Source organism: Clarias gariepinus, chromosome 22 (assembly GCF_024256425.1).
Source record: "Clarias gariepinus isolate MV-2021 ecotype Netherlands chromosome 22, CGAR_prim_01v2, whole genome shotgun sequence".
NCBI classification, from domain to species: Eukaryota; Metazoa; Chordata; class Actinopteri; order Siluriformes; family Clariidae; genus Clarias; species Clarias gariepinus.
Window position 1 is genome coordinate 16,994,694 of NC_071121.1, and position 24,714 is coordinate 17,019,407.

Sequence of the window (24,714 nt, forward strand, 5' to 3'; positions counted from 1 at the left end):
ATAATTGGTATGAAAGTCTAGAATCAATTATTATGTGGCCAAAAGTATTAAGACAACATACACCATGTATTTTAGTTCTCTAATGTACTATTTAGTACAAACATGTCACTAATTAGTTCTAGTCTATCTGGCTAAAGATTTGAGGTAAATTAATGAAAAGTGAATAACTGGCAAAGTACGGCAGAGGTCTGTTTGACTTTGTGCCCAGCAGGGTTTGAGGAATGACCAACTTCATACTAAATATAGATTGTATAGAATTTATTTATTTTTATTTTTTTTACTATTTTAGAATGCCACTAAAATACTGATCTACATTTTTGTCCAAACACTTTTGGCCACTCCTGTACACAGTGTAATATAATAAATAATGTGATTCTAATGTACAGTCTTGTGTTCTTTTGTAAAGGTGGAGGTCATTATTCCTACACGAGGATCATTACCTTTTACGCTGTTGGTGAGAAGACAGAGAAAAACACTGTACCAGGTCGATTCGTCTGACATCCCCTGTTTCACAGGAACCTACTTCCTAGGTGGTGTTCCGGATGAGCAGATGCCTGAGAGGTAGGCACAGGACACCACCCCTCCTCTACTGCATATGAATCTTCAGGCTGTAATGTTGGGATAAGGACAGGTTTCATTTTGTTTTGGAGAAGAACTAATATTAGCTCATTTTACATAATTCGACTGTGTGACCTTTAGAAAGATTATATTTATTTCAGGTTTTCTATTTAGTTGTGTAAGATGTTGTAAGATGACATTGTTGTAGTTGCAAAATGAACAATCCAATTTATTGTAGAATGTCATCTAATTGTCTGGCTTTTTCTTTTTGTGGGTATGTGCAGCTTGAAGAGTTTGTTCCCTAAGCAGGGTTCTGTAAAGGGATGCTTTAGAAACATTAAAGCCATGGGAAGTTTTATAGACCTGAAGACCATGAATACTTCAGGCATTAGCTATGGTTGTCCTGATGACTTACTGGTAAGAGCTCTTTCCACACACCTGCTAGAAGAGGCTCTAGAAATGTACAAATACACTTATATAAAACACAAATTTAATAATATGATGCAGTGTAATGCGTAATTGTTTAGAATACCATGGTAAGCTGTAGCATTACCCCTAACTTAAATTAAGTTTATCCCGTGCACAAATGGGGTCAATATAAGGACCTGGTTTACTAAGCTTGGTGTGAATTAGCAGACCCATGGAGTCCATGGCTAAACATGTCAGAGCTGTTTTGGTACCACAAGGGGGATTTATTATATGTTAAGCGTGATCGGTGTATACTATAATAATACAATCTTTCCCCTTTATAACTGACTCCAACTTCTTTAATATAATTTAAACAGTATAGAAGTGGTTTTCATCCTCCCAGTAATATTTGTCCCTCACTAGCACATTCATCCTGACTTCTGTGGTCTAAGTTTTGTGCCTTATTTAGCCAATCCTATTATGTTCTTCCTTATTATCTGTTATAACATTGTCTAAGCAAAGATCAAATCAGTTCTTGAGACAAAAAGGTCAGGTTAAAATGTCTCTTTCAAACAGTTTATCCTGTTGATTTTGATTGTTCAGTATCAACATTGTAATAGTCGAGCGTGCAGTTAGAACTGTCCTTGGTGCTGAAACAGTGGAAGAAAAATCATTAGTGTCTCTCCTGCCTTTAACTGCACAGGTTTCTCGGCAAGCTTACTTTAAAGGTCAGAGTTACCTCCGCCTCAAGTTGGACAACCTGCCCGACATCACAGAAAATTTTTATGCTGGTGTTGGCTTTAGGACAGAGGAAAAAAATGCACTGCTACTCCATCATAGGGCTACGGTATGCATCCTTACATCTTATTATTTTAACGGAGTCGTGCCACTGTTAAAAAGCAAAGCTATATAGCTAAAGTTTTTGAAATGTGTATTTGTGTTTGTTCTTCACAGAGTGGGGTGTGTCAGGTCCAATTGGAAGAAGGCCATGTGGTGGTGAGGGCTGGGGATAAGGAGGTCCGAACTCAGAATACTTACAATGATGCGACCAGCCACTATTTGTCTTTCTATAGCAATATGAACGGGTACTGCAACAAACACTACTTTACACACACTCCTCTCACAATAACACTAACCTTGCTGCATGAATGTGTTCAAAAGGCTGTTGTACAGTAAGTGTCTACCGCTGTGTGCAGCCTTCGTGTTTATATGGATGACGTGCTGGAAACCAACCCTAACACAAACGTGGCAATAACCAGCACACTCCAGATCGGTGATGTCTATCTTGGTGGAACACCCGAGGCCAACAGCATCACCAACCTCACTGGCTGTCTGCGTAACATTTTTATATACAGGTATGAGGTTGAGTGCTAAACAAGAATATGAATAATTTATGATCTTTTCATTTACTAATTATGCACATATATATTATGTTTATTCCTCAATAAATGACCTTTAGGAATACAACGCCTCAAATGGTGGTGGACTTGCTATCAGCCAATGAGAATATTGATGTTGCCCTGGAATGTCCTGCTGCTAAGAAACCACAGCAGATCCTGGCTTCATCTCCGCGCCTTAAAAACACCAAGGTACATTTATTAGTACACTTAGATTTCAGTTAAAGTCTTTCCTATAATACACATTGTATCACTTGGTTTATTTATGTACTGCTGTGTGTGTGTGTGTGTGTGTACATTAGAAGAAGCCAAAAAAACCTCAAAGACCATTAAAAAGTCGCAGTGCCCGTGGTTCCTGCCAGGGGGAGTTGTCTGTCCAAGATGCAAATGCATACCACTTCAGTGGATCGACCCAGAGCCACATGCATTTTGATTCAGTTCCTCCGACCTTCAGCAAGACGTGCGTTCTCATGCTAACTATTCAATTGGCAAACCTGGTTTCCACTGTGTTTTAATAAACTGGTTATCCAAACAAATGCCCTTATTGCTCTTATAAATGCTCTTATTTTGACTCTTCAGGCCTAACGTGGCGATGGCTGTTCGCGTGAACTCATCCAACGGCCTCATCTTCTATACAGCGGCAGAAAGAGGAAGGACAGCATTAACACTTTCTGTGTCTGAAGGCCACCTGCAGTTACTGCTTAGTGGAGTAAAGCGAAAATTCAACATTTTGACCAGCAACAAGTATAATGACAACAGCTGGCACACGGTGAGATTATGGAAAAAAGGGGAGGTAGCGTCACCTGAGAACCCCAACCCTTACAGTGAAGCATGGTGGGAGTTGTATCATGCTGAGAGTCATCTTGGTGGCTTTCCTGACAAATGCCCTCTTTACCTCGTCCCTCACTTGGGTAGGCTGGCCTTCACTATGTAGTGCCAAGTGCCAAGTCGTGGTTGTGCCTAGAGTTATGGGTGCTTTGCAGCTTGGCCGAAAAAAAAAATCGCCATTTTAGAAGGACCAAATTTTTTGAGCTTGCCAAATGATTGGGTTGCGTCAAGCAAAGAAAAACTGGTTTAAGAACCTTTTAAAACCTTATTTTGAAACCTGGAAGGGTAGTGCTAAACCATTAACTTAGTGGAAGAAATCTGGTTAGAAAAAAAAATGAATATGAATATGAATGGAGATCATTTAAACAACTTGGTGAAGTTGCATGGTTAAAAAATAAGCAGTAAAATCCAGAGCTATGTTTAATAGTGGATGTAAAAGAATTTCCAACGCCTACACTGTAATGAAATCTAACAAGATTGGGACTAAACCGCTGTGTGGCCATAAGAAAACCACCTGTTAATTAGACTAATCAGTGAAGAGACTTCAGTGTGCTAGAAAACAAAAAATTATTCTTTGCAGCAAATGCAAAAAGGTCATGTGGTCTGATGTGTCCAGACTGACCATATTCTGCATGAGGGTAAAAAGGGTCAGGTATAGATCCAGAAATGTTATGCGGCAATAAAATGAAGTCAACTGATGACCTGAATGTACAGAATGACCAGGTCCAGGAATCGAATTGTGAAAGAATGTTTCTGGGAGCATGAGGAATCATTTTTACAAATCAACTGGCCACCACATTGTGTGCTGTAATTAAAACTATATGTGCCTAAATAAAAGCACAGGGTGTGTGACTTTTTCCCTTTCTTTTTAGCAGAATATATGAGCCGCTTTGTGACTTAGGACAAAAAGACCTACTGTAACCAAACTGCAAAAAAAAATTGAAAGGGTTGCAAACTTACGTGAGGCACTGTGAATTGTTTAATTAGATATTTTACACTCAGTTAAAACATGGTTGTGTGTCTTTGTTTAGGTGTTTGTGAAGGTTGAAAGAAAAAAGGCCAGTCTCATAATAGATGGCATTAATGTGCAAAGCAAGAAGGTGTCTTTCTCAGGGGAGGAAACTGCACTTACAGGCCCAGTTTACGTTGGTGGCCTGCCAGCTGACCACAAAGCAGCAGAGGTAATTACAAATATAAATACCTGGTCGAGTCACGAGAAACTTTCTTCTTAGTTAAGCACAAGGATTTATTTGCTTTTTTACCCCCTTTCCCCTCTCTAGGCGGGTTTTGTTGGCTGTATCAGAGATCTGAAGGTGGGTGAGGCGCAGCTAAGCCCCGCCTACAGTCTGGGGGTGGTGCCATGTTTTCAGGAGCACCTCCAACCAGGTGTCTACTTCTCCAGCCAAGGAGGACACATCGCTATTGGTAAATGGCCTATAGTTTTCCTCCCATATCCGAATAGGCATTATAGATTTTATTTTGTTGAAATAGAGATTGATTTTTGAAGCACACAGCAGTAATCTATCTAAAGCTAATAATTAAATCATCTGGTACAGTGTTAAAGTAAAACCAAAGCCTAGACTACTTCAGAAATATAATTCAAAATGAAAATATGAGTATTTTCCTAATTCATCTGCATTTTAGATCATACTTCTGAGTGATAAAGCTTATCAGAAATACAGGATCTTTCAACCACATGATCAAAAGAACTTGATGAAACAATAAAACCTCCAGTTACGGGTAGAAAATTAGTAAAAATAAGAATATCATCCACACACTCGTTTATGCCTTTGTTGTCCTTGGCAATGTCCACTGTCATTTTGAAATTTGCAGTTCAGCCAATTCCATGATAATTTTTTATTTTATTTGAGATACCAGCATCTTGACTGCACGCTGGTGCTTCAGTCCTTAGTGCACTTGCTGTAAAGCACCATGATGATGACAGGTCAGTGCCTGCGTTTAGTAACCAATGACAATGAAGTGGGTTTGTCTGTCCATTAAGGTCATAATAATGATTGGCTGAAGAACTGGCATTCCTCCTACGTTTTGTTTCAAATTAGGTTATGAAATGTATGATGTTCGAAAAAAAACAAATTTTGTTTAAATTAAAACCGGCTAGTCAGGCAGAAACCAGCACAGCCGGTAAGATAATAAAAGATAATGCTCATCTTCCTGTATGATAACAGAACAGCATTTGCTGCTATTCTTTAATTTCAAACAAATCAAATCATTTTCCTACCCCTGCAATCCAGCTGATACAGTATTAAGTACATACAAATATCTGGTGCGCATTAGAAACCTTCTGGTGCTCACCAGAAAATTGTAAAAAAAAATATATATATAATAATAATTTCAACACATGTATCAACAGTTTAAACAATTTACCAGGAATACATTGATAATTGTGTGTGGTAGGTGAGTCACTGGCACTGAATCGTGATCTGGAGCTGGAGCTGGAGGTCCGACCCGTAGCAGACTCTGGCCTTCTGCTCCACGCTGGTGTCAGGAAGAGTCAGCAGTTCAGCGTCTACCTCACTGACGGAGAGGTAAGAACACCAGGAATGTGTGGTCTCTGCACTTCTGGTTCATTTCCTTGGTTTATGCAGAGTGTAGCCTGTATGTATGTTGAACTGAATATGACCTGGTGTTCTCTGCGCAGGTTGTTGTTTTAGTGAAAAGTGGCAGTGAAGAGTTTGCAGTCTCTCTCAGGCCAGAGAATTCATTGTGTGATGGCAATTGGCACAATATATTTAGTAAGTAAAAGACACACCACCATTCCTTTCTGTATATTACTGTATTTTCACTCAGTATTGCCAGTAAGATGAAAAGCTCGGTGCAAAAACCCTCACAAACACACTATCTATAAAGGAAAATGACTGAAAATAACCGATGACTACACTGAAGTGTTCTACATGCTACGGTTTTATTTTGCAGTTGAGAAGAAAAAGAATGTGACGCAGATACGTGTGGATGGAGTGAGTGAATATGGTTTCGGCCTCAAAAACAGATCGAATGGAGACCGCGTCACTGTCTATCTGGGCAACATGCCAGGTATGCCTGCTTTATGTGTGCTCCAGATTTGGAGTCGAGCAGAAACGTCATGGTTTTGGTATATTTTCTTTCTCTAAAAGTATAAAGCTCTGATATTACTGATACAGTTTTCCTTGATTGTGTGTGTGTGTGTGTGTGTAGATGAAGTGGAAGCTGCTGCTCTCCCGTCCTCCCTCCCTCCATACCATGGATGTGTAAGGAAAGCCGTAGTGAACGGCCGAGTTGCCATGCTCTCCAAACCCCTCACCATTTTTGGGGCTGTGGCCACTCAGGGATGCCCTGCCATGTAGCCCACAATCCCCAACTTCACATCAAAATACCTAAATCCTCAAATCAGCAGGTGGTGGGTTTCTCTATGTGATAGCTAACTAAATCAGATATTTATATTCTTTTGTTAAACAAACGTATATGTTCAAGAGGAGAACATTTTTTTTGCAAAGACACTAAATGTAAAACCACTGTTTGAGGTTTGAATGCAACTAAAATATACGAGTACTGTATGGTTTATATAAAATATTAGGGCATTATCAGTCTAAATTATTACTAATGCAGCAGTACAGTTGATAGGAAATGTCTTATTTAGATTTCTATCAACAGCATTCCTGATTAAGGGACCAATCCTGTCTATTTAAAGCTAGATGTGCTTAGTGTTTGACTAAATAAAACTGGAGTCAGTGTGTTCCTATTGCAAGATCATTCAGAGCTGACCCGAGACCCCGTATCACACACTGCAGATGTGCACCTTCTCCTGCTGTACTATATATGATCACTGGAGTTTTAAACTTTTTAATCACCAATCCCACAAAAGTGTAATTGTATTTTAAATGCAGGAAATAAACAAATGTTTGATACACACTGGTTACAAAACTTCTGCTCAAATTTCAAAAGACTCAGACTCAACAGTTTAATTGTGCAAGATCAGTCTTGTGAAACATACAGGCGTACTTCTTATATCTGGACAATTCATTAACAACACTAACAGGATTGATAAACTGACTTTATCTAGTTTTACTAGTCCAGACTCATGTCCTCATCATCATCCTTTTTATCTTTGGTGTCACTGGACTCATCCATCTTCCCACTGCTGTTCTCCATGGCCTTGGCAAATGCCTCAACATCTACAAAAATAAAAATAATTAAAACATTTTTTTTTTTAAATCGGAACTTTTTAAAACATACACAAACCCATTAATGCAGTTAAAACACGGAAAATAACTTGGCAAAATAAAGGCAAGTGTGTGTTGCGTCATACCCCCTTTGTTAGCTGCATCCACTGCTTCTGAGGGCAGTCCAAACTGGTTCATGAGAGGACCGAGCTGTCCGGATGCTAGTGCGCTGCTAAACATGCTCATCGCCTGCACATACAGGGTTTATGTAAGTGGCAAGACTACAGTGCATGAGCAAGGCTAAGTGTGTTTGTGTGTATTACCTGCTGAAACTGTGGAGAGGTGAGAGTGTTTTGGATTTCCTCAGCACTCTGTGGTAGTGACTCTCCCGAAGGCAGGTATGGCAGGAGCCTCTGCTGTACATCAGGATTCACCAAAATAGGAGCCATAATATCAGGGGTCAACACACTCGCCAAGTCCACTAGAGAGAGAGAAAGAGATAGACTGAGCTGTGTCTAAGCAAGGTGTAAATAATAATAATAATAATAATAATAATAATAAATACTGAATCACTCTATAAAAATATTTTTGTAATTAACTAAATATTCTTCAGGACTGATTGTGTCACCAATCAATTCAGTAATTTAAAAAATGAAAAGCTTTCGGTGTGGGAAATGACATCTTGATTAGACATGTACAATGGCTTAGTGTTGAATCCATTATGAGACCTGTCCTGTCTTACCTCCCTGTCCCTCTGCACTCATGGCAGGCACGTTCATTGTGGCTAAGATGCTCTGCAGGTCGCTCAGCTGGATGGGCTGTGTTGGACTCCCTACTCCTGCAGCCATGGAAGAAGTTTGGGAGGCAGGGGTCGTAGGGGTCAAGGTTGGAGAGTCTGTAGTGGTCGCAGCAGGGGTCAGAGGGGTGGTGGGAGCCGGAGTAGAGCTCAAACGAGCGGCAGATCCAGAGGAGGGTGTGGCAGCTGCGGACTGACTGCGGGAGCTTCAGAAATACAGAGATAAACAGCAGGTTAAGTTGGAAGACAATAACATTTCAGACAAGTAGCAGTACGGGAGAGAGACTCATTAAGACTCTTCTGACTGCAGTTAAATACAAGGGGCGTTCAAGTCAAACCATGACTTGTGATGAAATTTCTTGTACATGACGGTGTCGAACCAATTTAAGATACATTTACAGAAGACTGCAGGTACAAACATTTTAAAGAAGGCTGTACGTCCATGAATGATAAGGAACCCACCGCAGTCACTCCCATAAACATTCAGTGAGTGCAACACCAAAAAATGGACAAATAACTTGCCACTTTACTGGAACTGGGCTGGGAGTTAATATATCCCCCCTACACTCCTGACCTCGCTCCAAGCAATTTCTACTTTTCACATGCTTGGGCCAGCAGTCCAATCATGGCTCTGGTCTCTCTCTTTCTCTGTATATATATATATATATATATTATATTATATTATATTATATTTGTAATATAATATAAAATTATAATATAAAATTATAAGAACCTGGAAGTTGAACTGCTACTGGCTGGACCACCACTCCCCAACAGACTGGCCAAACCAGGACCTGCAAGAGCACCAAGCCCACCTGCAACACAGCCACATGCACACATTTATGCAAGAAATCATGCTAACATCAATATAAACGGATTACAACACCGAAATAGAATGTTTTTTGGCTTTTGTTTATAGCAATAATGTCAGTAGGAATGAAGAAACATTTAAGCTGCCAAAAAGTACTGTTTTTAGCCAAAACAATAAAATAAATAAATAAATAAATCACTAAATAATTTTTAATTCAAGAAAAAATAAGTCACTATCACTTCCTTGCATTCAATACACTATGCATGTAAACATTTTATAGCAGAGATCTATTAGTACACTCTAAACCCACCAAGACCTGTTGGTCCAATCAGCTGCATAAGTTGATTATGGCTCATGTTGCCCAGGAGGTTTTGCAGGCCACCTTCTCCTAGGCAAAATGCAAACTAATCAAAACAAATCATCACTGCCATCATGTGCAGTATACACACAAACAGTAAAACACTCTACATGGGTAAAGAATTACTTTATGTCCAGTTTTTAAACACCGTACACACATAATGTTGCTCTGTTAGGCAAGGAAATTAATAATCGTTCGACATGAGGAACAAGTTTTTTTTTTTAAGGGTTACCTCCTAGGGCAGACAGCTCGTGACCACTGCTCCCACCACTGCCCATAGAACCTGGCATCGGAGGGTTGTTCAGATACTCGTTTACTTTACGACAGTACTCGTCGTCTTTGTCCGTTTTCGGCTCCTATAACCAAGTGTGAATACACAGTAGGAATGGGAATCACCAGTAACCACCATATTATTACAACAAAAAAAAATTCTACCTAATTTTATTCAACAGCTTCACAACTGAATTAATCATGAGTAATTAAATGTAGCCCATCTTTGTTTGGGCCTAAGTGACTCGTAGAGAAAAACTCTTTTTAAAACATATGCAACTTCTGATAATGTTACACCAAAAAAAAAGCAGAGTTTCTGTTGCATTACACAGAAGCTCATGCACTCAGCACAGAATGGATTAGCTTCAAAATAATCAATCAGGGCTACATATAATATAAAATTGATTCTGGAGTCAATGTACAGTATATCTTTACTACATTACAGTGCTTATAACATAAATATCAAGATATTTCAGAACATAAGAAAACAAATTCGCTGCATAAAAGCAAGTGTGTAGTTGATTTTTATTTATAAAAATGGTTAAATTATTTTAAATTAACACTTTTGCTAATAAACCTCTAATATTCACAGATATTATGTTTATGTATTTACTTATTGGATTCTACATTCTCAGTATGATGTGATGCAGGTAAAATCGGTCATGTACAGGTTTTATTTACATTTCATTGTTGCCAAGTAAGAATTATGTCCTAATAAAACCCAATCTGATCCCAAGTTTACTTAGGCTTACTGTCTTGTGTGGAGTTTTTGTGCACATTCTCCTTGTCTAAGCATTTCCTCAGAGTCCTCCGGTTTCCTCCCATTGTCCAAAAACAGGCTACTAGGTAGTCTTCTACATTCCTCTTAGGTGGGAATATGTCTTTGCATGCTGCCCTGCAATGAACTCTCATCCTATCCAGGACAAAAACTCCTACTTCATGCTGTGTCTTCTAGGCATAGCCTCAGGATCCCCTGTGGCCCCTGACCTGGATGAAGTGTTTACTGAGGATAAATGACTAAATAAATCATAAAAGGAATGCATGCATATAGCCAAGTAGCTACTTCCAACTGAAAACATGAAACACTTAACAATTGTCTGTCAACAAAACATCCAAAGAAGATCATCCATGTCCAAGTGTCTGTAAGAACTCTATAAGGCAAAATGACTAGAGAGGGTTTAATCAAATTTTAAGAAGCCAAATTAATGGATGTGATTTTGTTACAGCCGTCCTTAAATTTACTTTTTCTGATCTTTTATAAAGATTTATAACAAAGCAACAACAACAGTTTTACAGCCAAGCACAATCTGAATGTGTTTCCTACACTGTGACAATCAATTAGTTAGCTTTGCTGAGTGGCTGCAGTTGAAATCAAGAAACCAACATCCTGCTTGCTCGTTGACTGGAGAAAGGGATAAATAAAACTCTGCTTACTGAGAGTGTGGAATTTATTATTAATGCCACATCAAGTGACGAAAACTAGCAGAATATTTAAAAAACTAAATAGTTATATTGAATAACAGGTCTTGTCCTTAAGTGTTGCACTATGTTGTCTCAACAATAGACCTACTAGACTCTGTGTTTACTGTATGATTTACTTTCCTCACCTGCATCCAGAAGAACAGCCTTTTGGATCCAGCCTTAAACTTAAGAACATACACTCGTCCAGTGGTGCACTGGCTCACCCTCTTAAACTCACAGTCATCGGGGAAGATGATTAAATCCTGCAAAAACACCAATCACATGAGACACATGTCAACTACACAGTGTAATTTTGGTACAATCTGATCTGAACAACATGCACAGCAAATTGCAGAAGTCTGCGATTTAGTTACACAGCGCTCTGAAGTTACATTGAACTACTAAGTAAATTCATCACCGTACAGAGACATCTGTAAATCTGTACAAGAATATTTGCACAAACCCAAGGTGCAGAAGGACAACATAAAAATACAATACAACAAGTGCAAAACTACAACAAGCAGCAGCAGATATTTATTAATTCACAAGTAGAACAATCACATGTTTCGATTATCCAGAAAGCCAGCTGCTGTAGCTAAAAAATGGCTAGCTAATAATGTAATAAAATGTAATACATGTAATAAAAGTATAGCAAGCTATTTAAGTGCATTAATGCAGGCAGAATTGCAATGTGACTGATATGGAGCTAAATGTTCCAGCCTGTCTGTTTCATAAGAGCTTAAAAAAAAAAAAAGGCTAGGTTGGCTGCTAACAGCATGCCAGAAGAAAACAGCAATAGGTGTGGCTGTACTGCAGTGTGTTGCCCAATGTCTTGTGTGTATATATACCTGAGTGTTGCAAAATCTAAAAAAATTACATATCTTCCTCACACGTGCTTATTAACTTGACAGTCAGACTGATGTGGTGCAGGAGAAGGTATTAGTAAATCGAACTAAATCCACAGTAAGGTGTTCACAACTGTGAATGCCATTATTTGTTTTTAAACTAGTTTTTTCTAATCTTTTCATGCATGTGAAATGTTGAACAGTTGATGTTGAGATGATTAACTGCTATTTATGGTTTATTTATGGTTTATAACAGATAATCTAAACTGTGGTGCTCTTATGAACTCCTCTGCATCAGAGGTAAGTTTTGGTGTTGCTTTCCGGGGATGGTCTTCATGAGAGCCAGTTTCATCATGGTGCTTGATGGGTTTTGCAAATGCCCTTAACAATACTGTTCTTGCAAAAACTATTCCAGAAAGGCTGACCTCGGTGTCTTTTTTATGTTTATATTTAGGAATTTGGCAGATGCTTTTAAAATAACAACTAACAGTTAATTATTTAATTGTTAACTAATTACCTTATACCATATGTTTTAGAATGTATAAAAATAAATCCAAACTTTTTCCTGGTACTGTAAGTTTTCTCCCCACACGATGTTAATTTGATTCAATACAAACTAATGGAAGGTGTTGCTAAAGCTTAGACAGACAAAAAGAAATGGGTGTGATCTAAACAAGTACTGACATCATCCACATTTCCAGTGGTTCTGTCCTTCCAGCAGAAATGGATAAGTGAGTCGTCTGTCTGCTGGATGTAGACAGTGCCTTTGCGCTTGTCTGGAGTCACTGTGCTGCCCTTCAGGGTCATTTTACCCGCTCGGAACTCTACCAGGTATTTGCTGGACGAGCTACGTGAGCCCGAAACCAGACTGGGAAAGAGTGCACCTGAGGACATCCTGCAAAACAGGAAGAGTGGGGTCAGACAACAGAAGAGGTTTTAATTAAAAAAATAAAAAAGAAAAGATAAAACACACATAGAAAGAGAGAAAAAGAAAATTTTGTCTTCATTTGCTGTTGACAGAACATTTTTTATGTCAATAAACACAGGACACTGAGTTCGAGGGGAAAAAAAGCCCATGAAGCTATTTTCATTAAAAATAAATAACTCAAGCAATAAAATCTCACTTAAGCATACTTACAGCTTAAATGCCACTTGCCTTGATTTTAACCATAACATCATCTGTCATTATTATAAAATCATAAGCCTATTACAATTACACACATATACACACTATATATATATATATATATATATATATATATATATATATATAAAACATATAGACATATGAACATGAAGAATAAAACAAGCTGCTTGATGACACAGCATCACAGCAATGCGAACTAGCTAACAGGCTAGCAGCAGCACAGTTACTCAGCAAGATTTGTATGTAAGCATGCTAGCTTTATAAAACTAACATTTGTTCTGTTTATTTCTCTGTACGTCATGAAGCTGCTAAGATTAAAAGTCACAGAATTATAAGTCTGAGTTGTCACATCAGCATTCCTAATAAAGTCATATTAAACCCCTCTGTCCCCTGTAGAATTATCTAACAGTAATATAACACAGCTATTAAAAGACACTTTATAGCTATTTAAATGTTTACAGGTACAACACATACAAATTCTGGCCAAAAAACAATATATTACACAATACAAATGCACAGTTTCAATAATAAGTATCGTACCTTTAAATTAGCCGTGTGTGTGTGTGTGTGTGCTGAGATTCTCTGCATACTAGACCGTTAACCCCGGGGAAAGAACTTCCGGGACGCTCGTGATAGGACAGGTCGCAGTCTGTAAGTCTAATCTGATTGGTTCATTCATCAGTCTATTTATATGCGTCACAAGGGGTGTGTACACTCAAAACAATCCTATACAATAGTGCACCTCAATTCAATTCGTCCTAGCACTCTTAGCTTCCATGGCTGAGCCCTGTCTGCTCCAGCCTGTACATGTAACAAATAGTTGTATCTTAATCTTAATTTTGAAAACATTTACATTTTAGCTTTATCAGTTTGTCCTTTTTAAGTAATTTTACGGTAATCAAGGAATACAGCACAAGACAGCATAAGAAAACAAGAAGAACCAAAATAAATTATGTATAAAATGATGTATAGGCTCAACAAATCATCCATGATTAATAATTTTTTTTCATCCACTATATACCGTATATTGTGTGCAGCGTCATGGGGACCTGGAACCCATCCTAGGAAATTTAGCTGCAGAGATCCACATCTCAGGTGGGAAAATCTGTCCACAGGACAACTATTAGTTTTACCTTTATCGAAGAGTGACAAGAAGAAAGCCATTGTTGGAAGGAAGCCATAAGAAGTCCCAATTGCAGTTTGCGGCAGGTCATGTGGACACGGTACACGGCAACTTTTTCGCCTGAGCACACCCTCTCCACAGTAACACATGGTGGTGGCAGCATCATGTTGCGGGACAGAGAAGCTGTTTAGAGTTGATAGGAAGATGGATGGAGCCAAATACAGAGCAATCTTAGAAGAAAACCTGTTTGAGCCTGTTTAAAATGTTGAAAGCCACTTATTATTTTCCTTCTACTTTACAGATATGTGCCACTTTTCCATTTGTGGTCATAACGTGACAAAATGTGACAAAAAAAAGGGTATAAATACTTCATTTGGATACAATATCATTGCAAGTTTGGCTAAATAATTTTGTCCATATAGTGTGTATACATTATCGATACAGATCAATATTAAGAACCTTCAGGAGCTCATGGCAAATCTCAACCATCCCAGGCACCCTATTACTAATGATTAATTAAGGATTATTGATATCTTACTGAGTAAATATACCTGGAATATATGTATGGTGTACATACTGTGTATGCTCCCAGTGGATGAAAAGGGAAAACATTTGTTTAGATTGCAGATATTTCAATCCACAGGACATTTGTTGCAATTTTTTGTTGCAAGAGGTCTTGGTTTTTGCATCTATGTTATTGCTTTGTTGTATTATGTTTGGTTTACAGTTTTAATCTGTTTTTTTTGTTTATTCCTGGTTTGTATTGATTTTGTTTATGTTTTCTTATTAGCACTTCATGCTTGCGACTTTCATAAACTGACTATACAAGACTATACATTTGGAGTAGCATATGGATCTAATAAGCCTCTGGTAATCGCCATGTCTCTGGACTGTGAGAAGACCTAGAAAGGTTGCACCAAGATGCAAACTCCATGCATACAGACTTGAAGAAAGGATTTGAACCCTTGACCCTGGAGGTGTGAGGCCATGGGGTAACCACTATGCCGCCATGCTGCCCTATACCGACTACAACCTTTGTGAGGCAAATAGACTTTAGAGTACAGCGGTACGATCCAGGACAATCCAGCAGCAAGTCAGAAATAATGTTGAGTGCACATGTTGAGAATGAGCCAATCTCTTGACTCAGAATATTCCATAAGCTCTTCAGCATGTACTGTACAGTCACCCAACATTGGTCCTGAAATGCTTTCCGTTAGACCTGTATGCCTAGAAATGGTTCCCGTTAACACAGAGACGTTTTTGTTACTGTAGGCCTGCTTTGTTTGACTAAGTGCGGTTTTGCTTTAACTGAATCCAGAATTATGGCATATAAATCCAAAATCATGCCCTATTCCCTGCCATAATTCCATGAATTATACCATACGTTGTATGATTTATATTCTGTTGTATGTCCGAAGATATGCTCTGCCTCTCCTGAGCTTTGCCCTGCTTTACTTGACAACTATGCTTCACTTCTTGCCCAACTCAGACAGACACTGCACCACCCCAGCATAGCACAGCAGCACCCGCTGGTGCCGTGAGTATACTGAGGTCTCCAAGAGTTGGGTTTGAGAATAGTGTCTTCGAGAGAGTTGTGCTCACTCTGCCAGGCTTCAAGAGCATGAGACCTGAATTGCATCTGTTTCAAGAGCATCATGCTGGCACCCCCACCAGCTGGGCTATAGAGACTGTTTTAAAAATGTCATGCTGAAGACCCTGCCAGGTTTCTGGCAGTGCTTATCTTTAGTGACCATGCCAGTGTCTTTGCAACAAAATATTTTGAAAGTTTGCCCTGGTCCACCCAGTGGCATGTCAGGAGCTGCACCTTATAAAGTGGACTAGTTATGTTCAAGACTTTTGTGCTTTGGTTTGAAATTTATGTTTGTCATAGTGTCCTGCTTCACAGTCTTTGTTGACTTGTGTTTGGTATTTTGTCTAATTATTTTTCGTGTTTAAGCTCCAAGGTGACTGTGACCCTCATAATCTGACATCTACAGTATGCATCCGTGTGCTTGGGGTGTGTCTCACACATCTCTTGTACACAAAGTTCTTACTCATATCTTGATCTGAAGGAACGTATAATAATTTTTTAAGTTAATAGCCGCATAATAATTCATGTGGCAAGATGGCTCAATGAACCTGGGACATGTTTTTCATCACATATTTTATTTCAAAACCATAACAGGCTTTAACTAAAGTATGTCAATAGAATTCAGTCCACCAGAGTGGCATACTTATACTTTTAAAGGAAATTATATCCAAAATTTATCCTAAATGGAAAACAAATGTTTCAGTAATTTATTTTTTCCACCCAGAATGTATTTCAATAATATAAAAATAAATAATAGCACAAAATATTATGCTGTTTGTGATGTTTCTGACAGACGGGCAACATTTGTGATAAATGACACCTTTATACACAGAAATATGATGTACAGTGAAGTATAATAGCAAAACACTGAACTTGCAAAAATGAATCCACACAAAGCCGAATAAAATCTGTATTAGTTTTATATTGCTATTTTCATATAATCAGATGTACATTTAAATAAAGGAGCAACTAATTTAATAGAGGCAATCAAGTAGTGTAATGTACTGTACAAGTGTACATCATACAACATGTGAAAATCTGCCATCATTCTCACTGACTTTTAAGTATTTTAAACTGTTAATCACAGAGGTAAAGGAGGTGACATTTGGTTAAGCACACAGATGACAAAAAAAAAACATTATTTTAAAGAACTTTTTTTAAAACCCTTATGACACTGAACAATAAAAATGTCAAGTATCATTGATTCAAACTCAGGCACTGAAGGGAAACAAAGTTTGGTATTTAAAATAAAACGCATGATATTCTAGCATCACTGTGCCTTGAAAATGTCAAGATGACTATAATCTTCTGCACATATCATAACTAGAGTTTCAGTAATTAAGAAAAAGGAAAATAAGGTTTTAGAAAAAGAGTGCTAACTGTGGGCACTGAAAAGGAGATGATGTTGCTGAAACTTTTCTATTACATAAACTGTCTTTACACACTTTTTTCCTGTAAGACAAAACATAGGACTGTTTTTCTAGCTTCAGGCCAAACACAGTTACAAGAAAATGTACAGGGACTTCAAACATTTGATGAGTTGCATAGACTGTGACGGCTTTCACTAAAGGTGTACTAGTGTGAAAATAGTGGTAATGAATAAATTAAAAGTTTAAATGAGATGAGCTCTAAATTGACATATACGTAGAACAAGACAACTGCCAAGAATATGCCATATTATAGAATAGTGGTGAAAGAGTCAAACCAAATCACCGTGAACTTGAGACAGCTAACAAAACAACAACAATTCTATTAAGGCATGACACTGAGTGCAGTTTTTCTTTTCTTTTTAACAATTCTAATCATATCAGAGCACAACACTACTAATTGCCACTTGACACCAGAGGCAAATCTTTTAACAATCATATTTTTAAAAATACAACTGCATTATTTTGAATGTGAACTTCTATGTAATAATGTGCTATAGGCTTGAACTTCAAAAATCCCCACCCCCACGAGAACTATAAACCATAAGGGATATTACATTGCACCTCCAAGTGAAGTTTAAACAGTTAAACTGTAATATTGTACATGCGTGCACATGCATGCACACAGAGCATTTTATTATTATTACTACTATCGTTATCATCATTAGTAACATCGTAATTAGATTAACTTTTGATTGGATAGTTGCAAGTATGGGTATGCATCATATAATTGTCAAATATTGTTCGTGTGTTGTTTCCCGCATTTCAGGGTTATGGCCCATGACAATAACAAAATTGTATCCATGTGAAAGTATGTGGTGATTATGCAGACTGAGCTGTAGGTTCAGCCATGGGAACAGTAAAATAAAAAGAAGCAGGGCACAGAGATGTCATAGGGGTATTAAGTGATCTAAGGCAGATAATTACTTTTTTTTCCCTTCTTCTTAAAAAAAAAAAAAAAATCAGTGCTCTCAATGCAAAAACCCACCAAACTGAGAAATAAAAAAAATTGTCTGAGTGCTGTGATCATGCCCTTCACTTTCGCCCACCAGTAACATAATAATTACTTAAATAAGTGCTTAAGTCCCTGATTTCAATACAGACCAAGTTACAGACGTTTTTGCTAAAGACAGTAAGCAGTGTGTGATGCATGATACATGGTTGGATGATGGAAAACCAGCTAATGCTACTGCATCAGTTCCAAATGAACAACATGTACAATGTAAGTGGTTGTGTGAGAAATTATGAGATGCTGTAGCGATGGGAAAAAGGAAGGGAATGCTGGTCTCTTATTAGTAGATATCAGGACAGTTTGTGTATTTCCTATCAAAGTAGCCTCCAGTGTAGAGCCAGTCCTGTGATCCTGTGTGCAGGTTTGTTCCCAGCTTAAACCACCTGCAAGACACAGAAGCAGAAATAACAGCTTTTTTTTTAAACCATCCAGGCAAATGTGTTACAAAAACTGATTAATTTCTCCTTTCAGAGATGGCACTTTGTCCACAGAGAGGAATTTGTGGCTACCACAAGCATATGATCCCATATCATGCCTAGATACCACATAATTCTATGTGAAAAGAAAAACAAATCCTTAGGCTTTATTTGAATGGTTAATTGTGCTAGCTTTCTCAGAATCAGTAAAACCCAAAAAATGACCCACAATGGAACAAGCCAAATAAACTCTAAGAGTGTAATTAACATAAGTGTAAATAATAAGAGGTGCCACTCTTTGGACTGTTGGATAATACGTGGTTCTATTCTAGAGTCAGTCAGGTTTGTCTCCGTGTCTCATCCTCACTCCTTTATTGTGGTTCAATGACTCCAGTTTACAATAATACATTTGTGCATTTTACATTTAATTCAATTACATTTTATTTGTATAGCACTTTTAACAATTGTCATTTTTGCAAAGCAGATTCACACAATCAAAAGAAATTAAAGAAGTTTGAATGAAAATGTAAATGTGTATGAATCAAAATTATTAGATTGTCACAGATGAGCAAGCCGAGGATGACGGTGGCAAGAAAAAACTGCCTGAGATGGCCATAGAAAGAAACCTTGAGAGGAACCAGACTCAACAGGGAACCCATCCTCATTTGGATGATAACAGATAGCTAAGATTGATCTGCAGTCATACTGTGTGTTAGGAGGCTGAAAGTTCAATATAAAATTTGATGTCTAAGTTAATATGGAGTCCAGTTTGTCATTTGAGACTCAGATAGACTGTAGGAAATTCCAGTCCTGAACTATTGAGCGACTGCAGTCACAACTATTACATAATTACCGTTTTTTTTTTGTTTCAGAAAAAAAATAACTTTTTAGTAAGTCTCATCTATAGACCTTGCGGACACATCACTATCATGAGCATGATGTCAGTTATATCAGTGTCTGGCAAAAGCATCGTTAACTGATGTGAAGCCTCTAAATCTAAAATGGCTGGAGGGAGTTGATCACCTAAGGAACTTGAACTTGCTCCTCTCTTTAAAAGGGAGGCATGGAGCTCAGCTTTGGGTCCGGAGTCAGGAGAAAGCGGGCCTGTGAAAGGGGTCATGCCACGTGCCCCTTGGACTTTCAAGGCGAACTGACCGTACGCCATTGTAGGACTGTGCTAGCTGCCCCAGCACTTTTGCTATTGCGTACGGCCATTTTGACTCAGCCACCAAAAGGGAAAAGTCAGCTGCCTTGACATTAACGGAAGTTAAACAAGCTGGTTTGATCACCGAATGCATTCTGCTGGTCCAGGACAATGCACAACCTCATACTGCATTGTACTGGGCCAGCATTTCAGACATGGATATAGCTTTGGTGTATTAGCAGCTATCCGAATTAGCAGTCCCAGCTTCGTCTGAGGAATTTTCGTCAGAAGTCCCCGCGCTCAGCTGGGCAGACCAAATGGAGTATTTCGAGGGGTCGGAGGACTGCGAGCTCTCCTACAGTGCTGGCCAGCAGCCAGGCACTGAGCAGCGTGCTTTCGAGGATGATGACGTGCCTGAAATGCATGGCTTATCAAAGCATAAAATTTTGCCACCCGCTCAGAGCTCCGCTGCTACTGCGTTAGTCGCTTGGGACGACACTTCATTTTTTACTTTCTACTGCCGAGCGGGCGAGAAGCTGGAGGTGGAGTGGCCCTCCCCAAAGTCGGCTCAAAAACCATCAAGATTCGCGGGAATTTTTCTCCCTCCTGAACCGACAACCGTTAAAAATTGCTGTTTCCCGACTGTTGGCGAGTTAACATCGTCATGGAGCAAGCCGCTGTCGACCCGCGTATCAGTGCCTGGTTACGGACAGTATTTGGAATTGGACGAAGCTGAGAAAGCAGGACTAGTTAGCCCACCGCCAATCGAGCCCTCTTTGGCTGCTTATTTGGCACTCTCGCATAATAATGCAGTGTCTGGCCCTACTGTCCTTCCATCCAAACACTGTAGATTCTCCTCTGCCCAGCTGGAGAAGATTTACTGCGCTCAAGCAGGCACTGCTCGTGCGCTTAACTCCATTACGCTGCTTTAAACGTCTCAGGCAATGTGTTTGGCAGAGCCGGCTCACTGGTGCCTCAAGGAGAGCCCGTTATGTGCGCTGCTTAACAAGGTCAGGACCGCAACAGACTACATTTTGCGCATGTCTCGTTGTGTGGCTCTCTCTCTCGGAAGAGGGATGGTGAGCGCAGTGGTAGCACAGAGCCAGATAGAAACAGGACCGTCTACTTGGATGAACCGCTGTCTGCTGAGGGTTTGTTCGGCCAGTCACTTGATGCCATTCAGGCAAAGTTTGACTTCAAGAGGAAACAAGCTGAAGCATTGCGAGACATAATTCCGCAACGAGAGGTGAAGCCTAAACAGGCTCGAAGAATGACGACTCCGCGGCCCTTTCATAAAAGACCACCGCCGGCAGCTAGCTCGAGCTCTCGCCCGGTGAGGCAACAGCCTCCAGGGCAAAACCCACGGCAGTCGGCCTGGAGTATGGGCCCCCCACGGGCCTCTGGAAGGATTCAGCGACTAGGAGGAAGAATCCTCACTCCTCCTAGCTCAGATTTTGAAGGGAGAGGAGCTCTGGCAGCAGCCCAAGAGGCCGCTATGTTATGTTGAGGGAATCAGTCCTAAACGGCGTTGCACTTTCTAACACAGTCTCCCAAGCACAAGCCCCCCCCCACGCAGTGTATCTTTTCAAGTTATGAACCCCAGTTGGGGCGTGTTTAAAAAATTCTTAGGGACTTACAGCAAATGCCCTCGATGTTTAAAATTTGATTGCCCCAAAAATGGTGCCTTTCATCTACCGTGTGAATGTTTCTTTATTAAATCCAATAAAGAGTTTTCCTGTTTACAATGCTGCAAAACAAAAAAGCCCAATGCCATTGATGAGGCTGCACTCTGGCGGTATGCCAGGGGGCAGCAGCCCCCCTTCAGAGATCAATGTGAGCTGGTTGGCTTCCCACGTTCTCGAGTGGCGTGCATGCGCAGTCTCGACATGGGTGCAAAACACAGTCGCTATGGGATACCGACTACAATTTCGCACAAATCCACCACGCTTCTCTTCTGTAGTCAACACCGTAGTGTCGGATGCCGCCGCAGCGGTGCTTTGGGAGGAGATAAATTCCGTTCTGAGCAAAGGGCCGATTCAAGTGGTGCCTCCTTCAAAGCGAACTTAGGTTGGTACAGCCGTTATTTAGTCGTTCCGAAAGAAGGGGAAGGACTGCGTCCTATTTTGGATCTGAGAATATTGAACAAGTTTCTAAGAACGTACAAGTTCAAAATGTTTACACTAAGCCACTGCAATGCTTACACTGAGGCTTACACTAAGGCTAAATGCAATAGGCCCGGGAGATTGGTTCACTACAATCAATCTCACAGATGCTTACTTTTAAATAGCAATCTTTCTGCACCACAGAAAGTTTCTGAAGTTTGCATTTGAGGGCATGGCATACGAGTACCTAATGCTGCCGTTCGGCCTGTTGCTAGCTCCCCGAACGTTCATGAAGTGCGTTGAGGCGGCGCTGTCTCCTCTTCGGAAGAGAGGCATTCCCATATTGGCCTATTTAGACGACTGGGCGCTAATAGCTATCTACTATTTGGAGCTGTTAGCAGTGTTTTCAGCCCTGAGACATTTTCGTCTGACTCTGACAGGCCATCATGTTCTGATCAGAACAGACAACACGACAGTGGTGTCGTATATAAACAGACAAGGGGGGGACTTGTTCAAGTCCCCTGCTAAAACTCTCTCATTGTCTATTGCTATGGTCCAGTGTTCATCTTCTGTCACTCAGGGCCACTCACATTCCAGGGCACCTAAATCTGAGGGCGAACCTTCTATGCAGAGGGGGCCCGCTTGTGAGGGAATGAAGGTTACACCAATGGGTGGTAGCTCAGATCTGGGAGCGCTTCGGCAGGGCAGCAGTGGATCTTTTTGCATCCAAAAAGAATGCTTACTGCCCACTATTCTTCTCCATAACAGATCGCAATGCCCCTCTGGGGATCGATGCGCTGGCACACTCATGGCCCACAGCTCTATTGTATGCTTTTCCTCCAGTAGAACTGATTCTGCCTGTCACAGAGAGGGTGCGCCAGCAGGGCCTGTCCCTAATCCTGGTGGCCCCTCGTTGGCCGGCGAAGTTGTGGTATGCAGAGATAGTCAGCCTTCTAGCAGCAGAACCATGGAAACTTCCTCTCCTCGGGGACCTTTTGCCTCAGGTAGGGGGAGAGGTAGTGCACCCGCCTCCCGAGCTGTGGAACTTGCACGCTCACCTGTTGAAAGGTCCAATCTGATAGCTAAAGGGGTTCCCCCAATGCGATTGAGACAATTCAAAGTGCTCGAGCCTTGTCTATGAGAGACTTATATGCTTACAAGTGGCGAGCTTTTGAGCAATGGTGTCAAGTAATGATCTTCCATTTCAGTGCTCCATGGTGGAGGTTTTGTCTTTTCTACAAGAACTATTAGGAAGAAGGCCTTTCCTTCTTTACTATTAAAGGATTCTTGGCAGCTATATCAGCCTGTCATGTTGGTTTTGATGGAGTGTCACCAGGGGTTCATCCGCTGGCAGTATGATTTCTAAAAGGAGTACGACGTCTGTGACCCACTGTGAGGTCCAGTGTTCCATCTTGGGATGTATTGTTAGTGCTTGTGGTCCTCTGTGGCCCTCCTTTTGAGCCAGTTGAATCTATAGATATGAAAATTCTTTCATACAAGATGGCACTTCTTCTTGCTTTAGCGTCTGCTAAACAAGTGGGTGATCTCCACGCTTTGTCCGTGCATCCATCTTGTACGCAGTTTGTTGCTAATGGTTTAAAGGTTACTTTACCCTCAAACACAGCCTATGTACCCAAGGTGGTCTCCACTGATTATAGCTCTATGGTCTTCGACCTTTATAGCTTTTGTCCCTTTTATTTCTGAGTAGCAGGGGAAATTGCATAATTTGTGCCCTGTGCGTGGACTACGGGTCTACATGGACCGTACAGTGAAAATGCGCTTATGTGATCAACTGTTTGTCTGCTTTGCCAGTCCAGTAAAGGGTAAAGCGCTGTTTAAACAGCGGCTTTCCCATTGGATTGTGGAGGCTATTTCATTAGCTTATAGCAGTAAGGGTGTCCCATTGCCTCAGGGTGTGAAAGCACATTCAACAAGAGCTATGACAACATCATGGGCGCTGTTCAAAGGGATGTCCGTGGGTGATATTTGCGTGGCAGCCAATTGGTCCTCACTGCACACTTTTGTCCGGTTCTACCGGTTTGGTGGCTCATTGTGCCCTCTCTGTGGGGTCCATGATGCAGTAGAGTAGCTATCAGGATTCTTGTGGCTAACTTTGGTAGATGCTCGGCACAGCATGAATATATGTCCCATACAATATGTGTTGTACTGAGTGAATTGACTGAAAGGGAACGCATGGTTATGACTATAACCTCTGTTCCCTAAAGGAGAGAAACGAGGTACAACACATTGCAACACACAAGAGCGGCTGTCGAACTGAGGGCCTGTCCACACGGAGACGCATTTCGCTGTATATGTATAAATTTTTTATCGTATTGGCGTTTCGTCCACACGGATCCGGCGTTTTAGGAGACTGAAACCGCTATTTTTTGAAACCGGGTCCCAAAGTGGATAAATCTGAAAACGCCACCCTTGCGGTTTCGTGTGTATGGCCAATCCGTATATTTTGTGAAGCGATGATGTCATCACATCACGTGTCGACTGCGTCACACGTAACAGCAACAACAATAATGGCGGACTACATGATTGTGTTCGTGTTGCTACAAAGCCTACTAGCTTTATTACAGCAAAATCTATTGCTTCTATGCAACTGTTATGAGCAACAAGCGATAATGGACAACACAATCTCGGTTCGTATACAGCGCAAAAATTATGCGCATGCTCAAAGTCTTCTTCTCCGTGTATAGTGTATCTCTATGGCAGAATTACAGCGCCCCATACTGGTCTGGCATATATACTACACCGTTTTCAGTGATTTCGTGTGTACGCAGACATTTCTTGAGGCGACGCCGTGTTCACGAAAAAAAAATATCGGATAGGGAACACACCGGCTTCATGTGGACGA

General features: G+C 40.3%; 3 protein-coding genes across 5 annotated transcripts in view; 1 reads left to right on the forward strand and 2 right to left on the reverse strand.

The window, feature by feature from the left end:
• Window positions 1-6,921, forward strand: part of lama5 (laminin, alpha 5) — a 73,928-nt gene extending 67,007 nt beyond the window's left edge. For both annotated transcript variants that reach the window (XM_053481786.1, XM_053481787.1), the window contains exons 67-80: window positions 407-561; window positions 843-975; window positions 1,670-1,813; window positions 1,921-2,051; window positions 2,163-2,321; window positions 2,426-2,555; window positions 2,666-2,823; window positions 2,943-3,132; window positions 4,223-4,372; window positions 4,472-4,616; window positions 5,607-5,737; window positions 5,851-5,944; window positions 6,126-6,242; window positions 6,384-6,921. In XM_053481786.1, coding sequence (XP_053337761.1) covers window positions 407-561; window positions 843-975; window positions 1,670-1,813; window positions 1,921-2,051; window positions 2,163-2,321; window positions 2,426-2,555; window positions 2,666-2,823; window positions 2,943-3,132; window positions 4,223-4,372; window positions 4,472-4,616; window positions 5,607-5,737; window positions 5,851-5,944; window positions 6,126-6,242; window positions 6,384-6,532 — 1,986 coding nt within the window. In that variant the 3' untranslated portion in view covers window positions 6,533-6,921. The remainder of the gene's footprint in view (window positions 1-406; window positions 562-842; window positions 976-1,669; window positions 1,814-1,920; window positions 2,052-2,162; window positions 2,322-2,425; window positions 2,556-2,665; window positions 2,824-2,942; window positions 3,133-4,222; window positions 4,373-4,471; window positions 4,617-5,606; window positions 5,738-5,850; window positions 5,945-6,125; window positions 6,243-6,383) is intronic.
• A 211-nt stretch (window positions 6,922-7,132) lies between these two features.
• Window positions 7,133-13,644, reverse strand: adrm1 (ADRM1 26S proteasome ubiquitin receptor). 2 transcript variants are annotated; one of them, XM_053481789.1, is made up of 10 exons: window positions 13,577-13,644; window positions 12,574-12,784; window positions 11,191-11,307; window positions 9,546-9,669; window positions 9,266-9,340; window positions 8,878-8,959; window positions 8,091-8,350; window positions 7,672-7,829; window positions 7,495-7,597; window positions 7,133-7,360 (listed from the first exon to the last, which is right to left on the reverse strand). In XM_053481789.1, the coding sequence occupies exons 2-10, from the start codon at window positions 12,781-12,783 to the stop codon at window positions 7,254-7,256; spliced, it is 1,236 nt and encodes a 411-aa protein (XP_053337764.1). In that variant the 5' UTR covers window position 12,784; window positions 13,577-13,644; the 3' UTR covers window positions 7,133-7,253. The 2 variants fall into 2 exon arrangements, with proteins under 2 accessions (XP_053337764.1, XP_053337763.1); XM_053481788.1 differs by having other exon boundaries at window positions 9,266-9,343.
• Window positions 13,645-16,654: 3,010 nt separating this feature from the next.
• Window positions 16,655-24,714, reverse strand: part of osbpl2b (oxysterol binding protein-like 2b) — a 37,885-nt gene continuing 29,825 nt past the window's right edge. Inside the window, exon 14 of the mRNA XM_053482796.1 lies at window positions 16,655-18,572. Within this exon, the coding sequence (XP_053338771.1) occupies window positions 18,470-18,572 (103 nt within the window). The 3' untranslated portion in view covers window positions 16,655-18,469. The remainder of the gene's footprint in view (window positions 18,573-24,714) is intronic.

Coding starts and splice junctions, on each gene's coding strand:
- adrm1 (XM_053481788.1), bottom strand. CDS start 12,783: ATGTCCTCAGGTGCACTCTTTCCCAGTCTGGTTTCGGGCTCACGTAGC. Junction 9,670..11,190: donor GGCTGTTCTTCTGGATGCAG/GTGAGGAAAGTA, acceptor ACTTGGTTATAG/GAGCCGAAAACGGACAAAGA. Junction 8,351..8,877: donor AGTAGCAGTTCAACTTCCAG/GTTCTTATAATT, acceptor GTATTTCTGAAG/CTCCCGCAGTCAGTCCGCAG.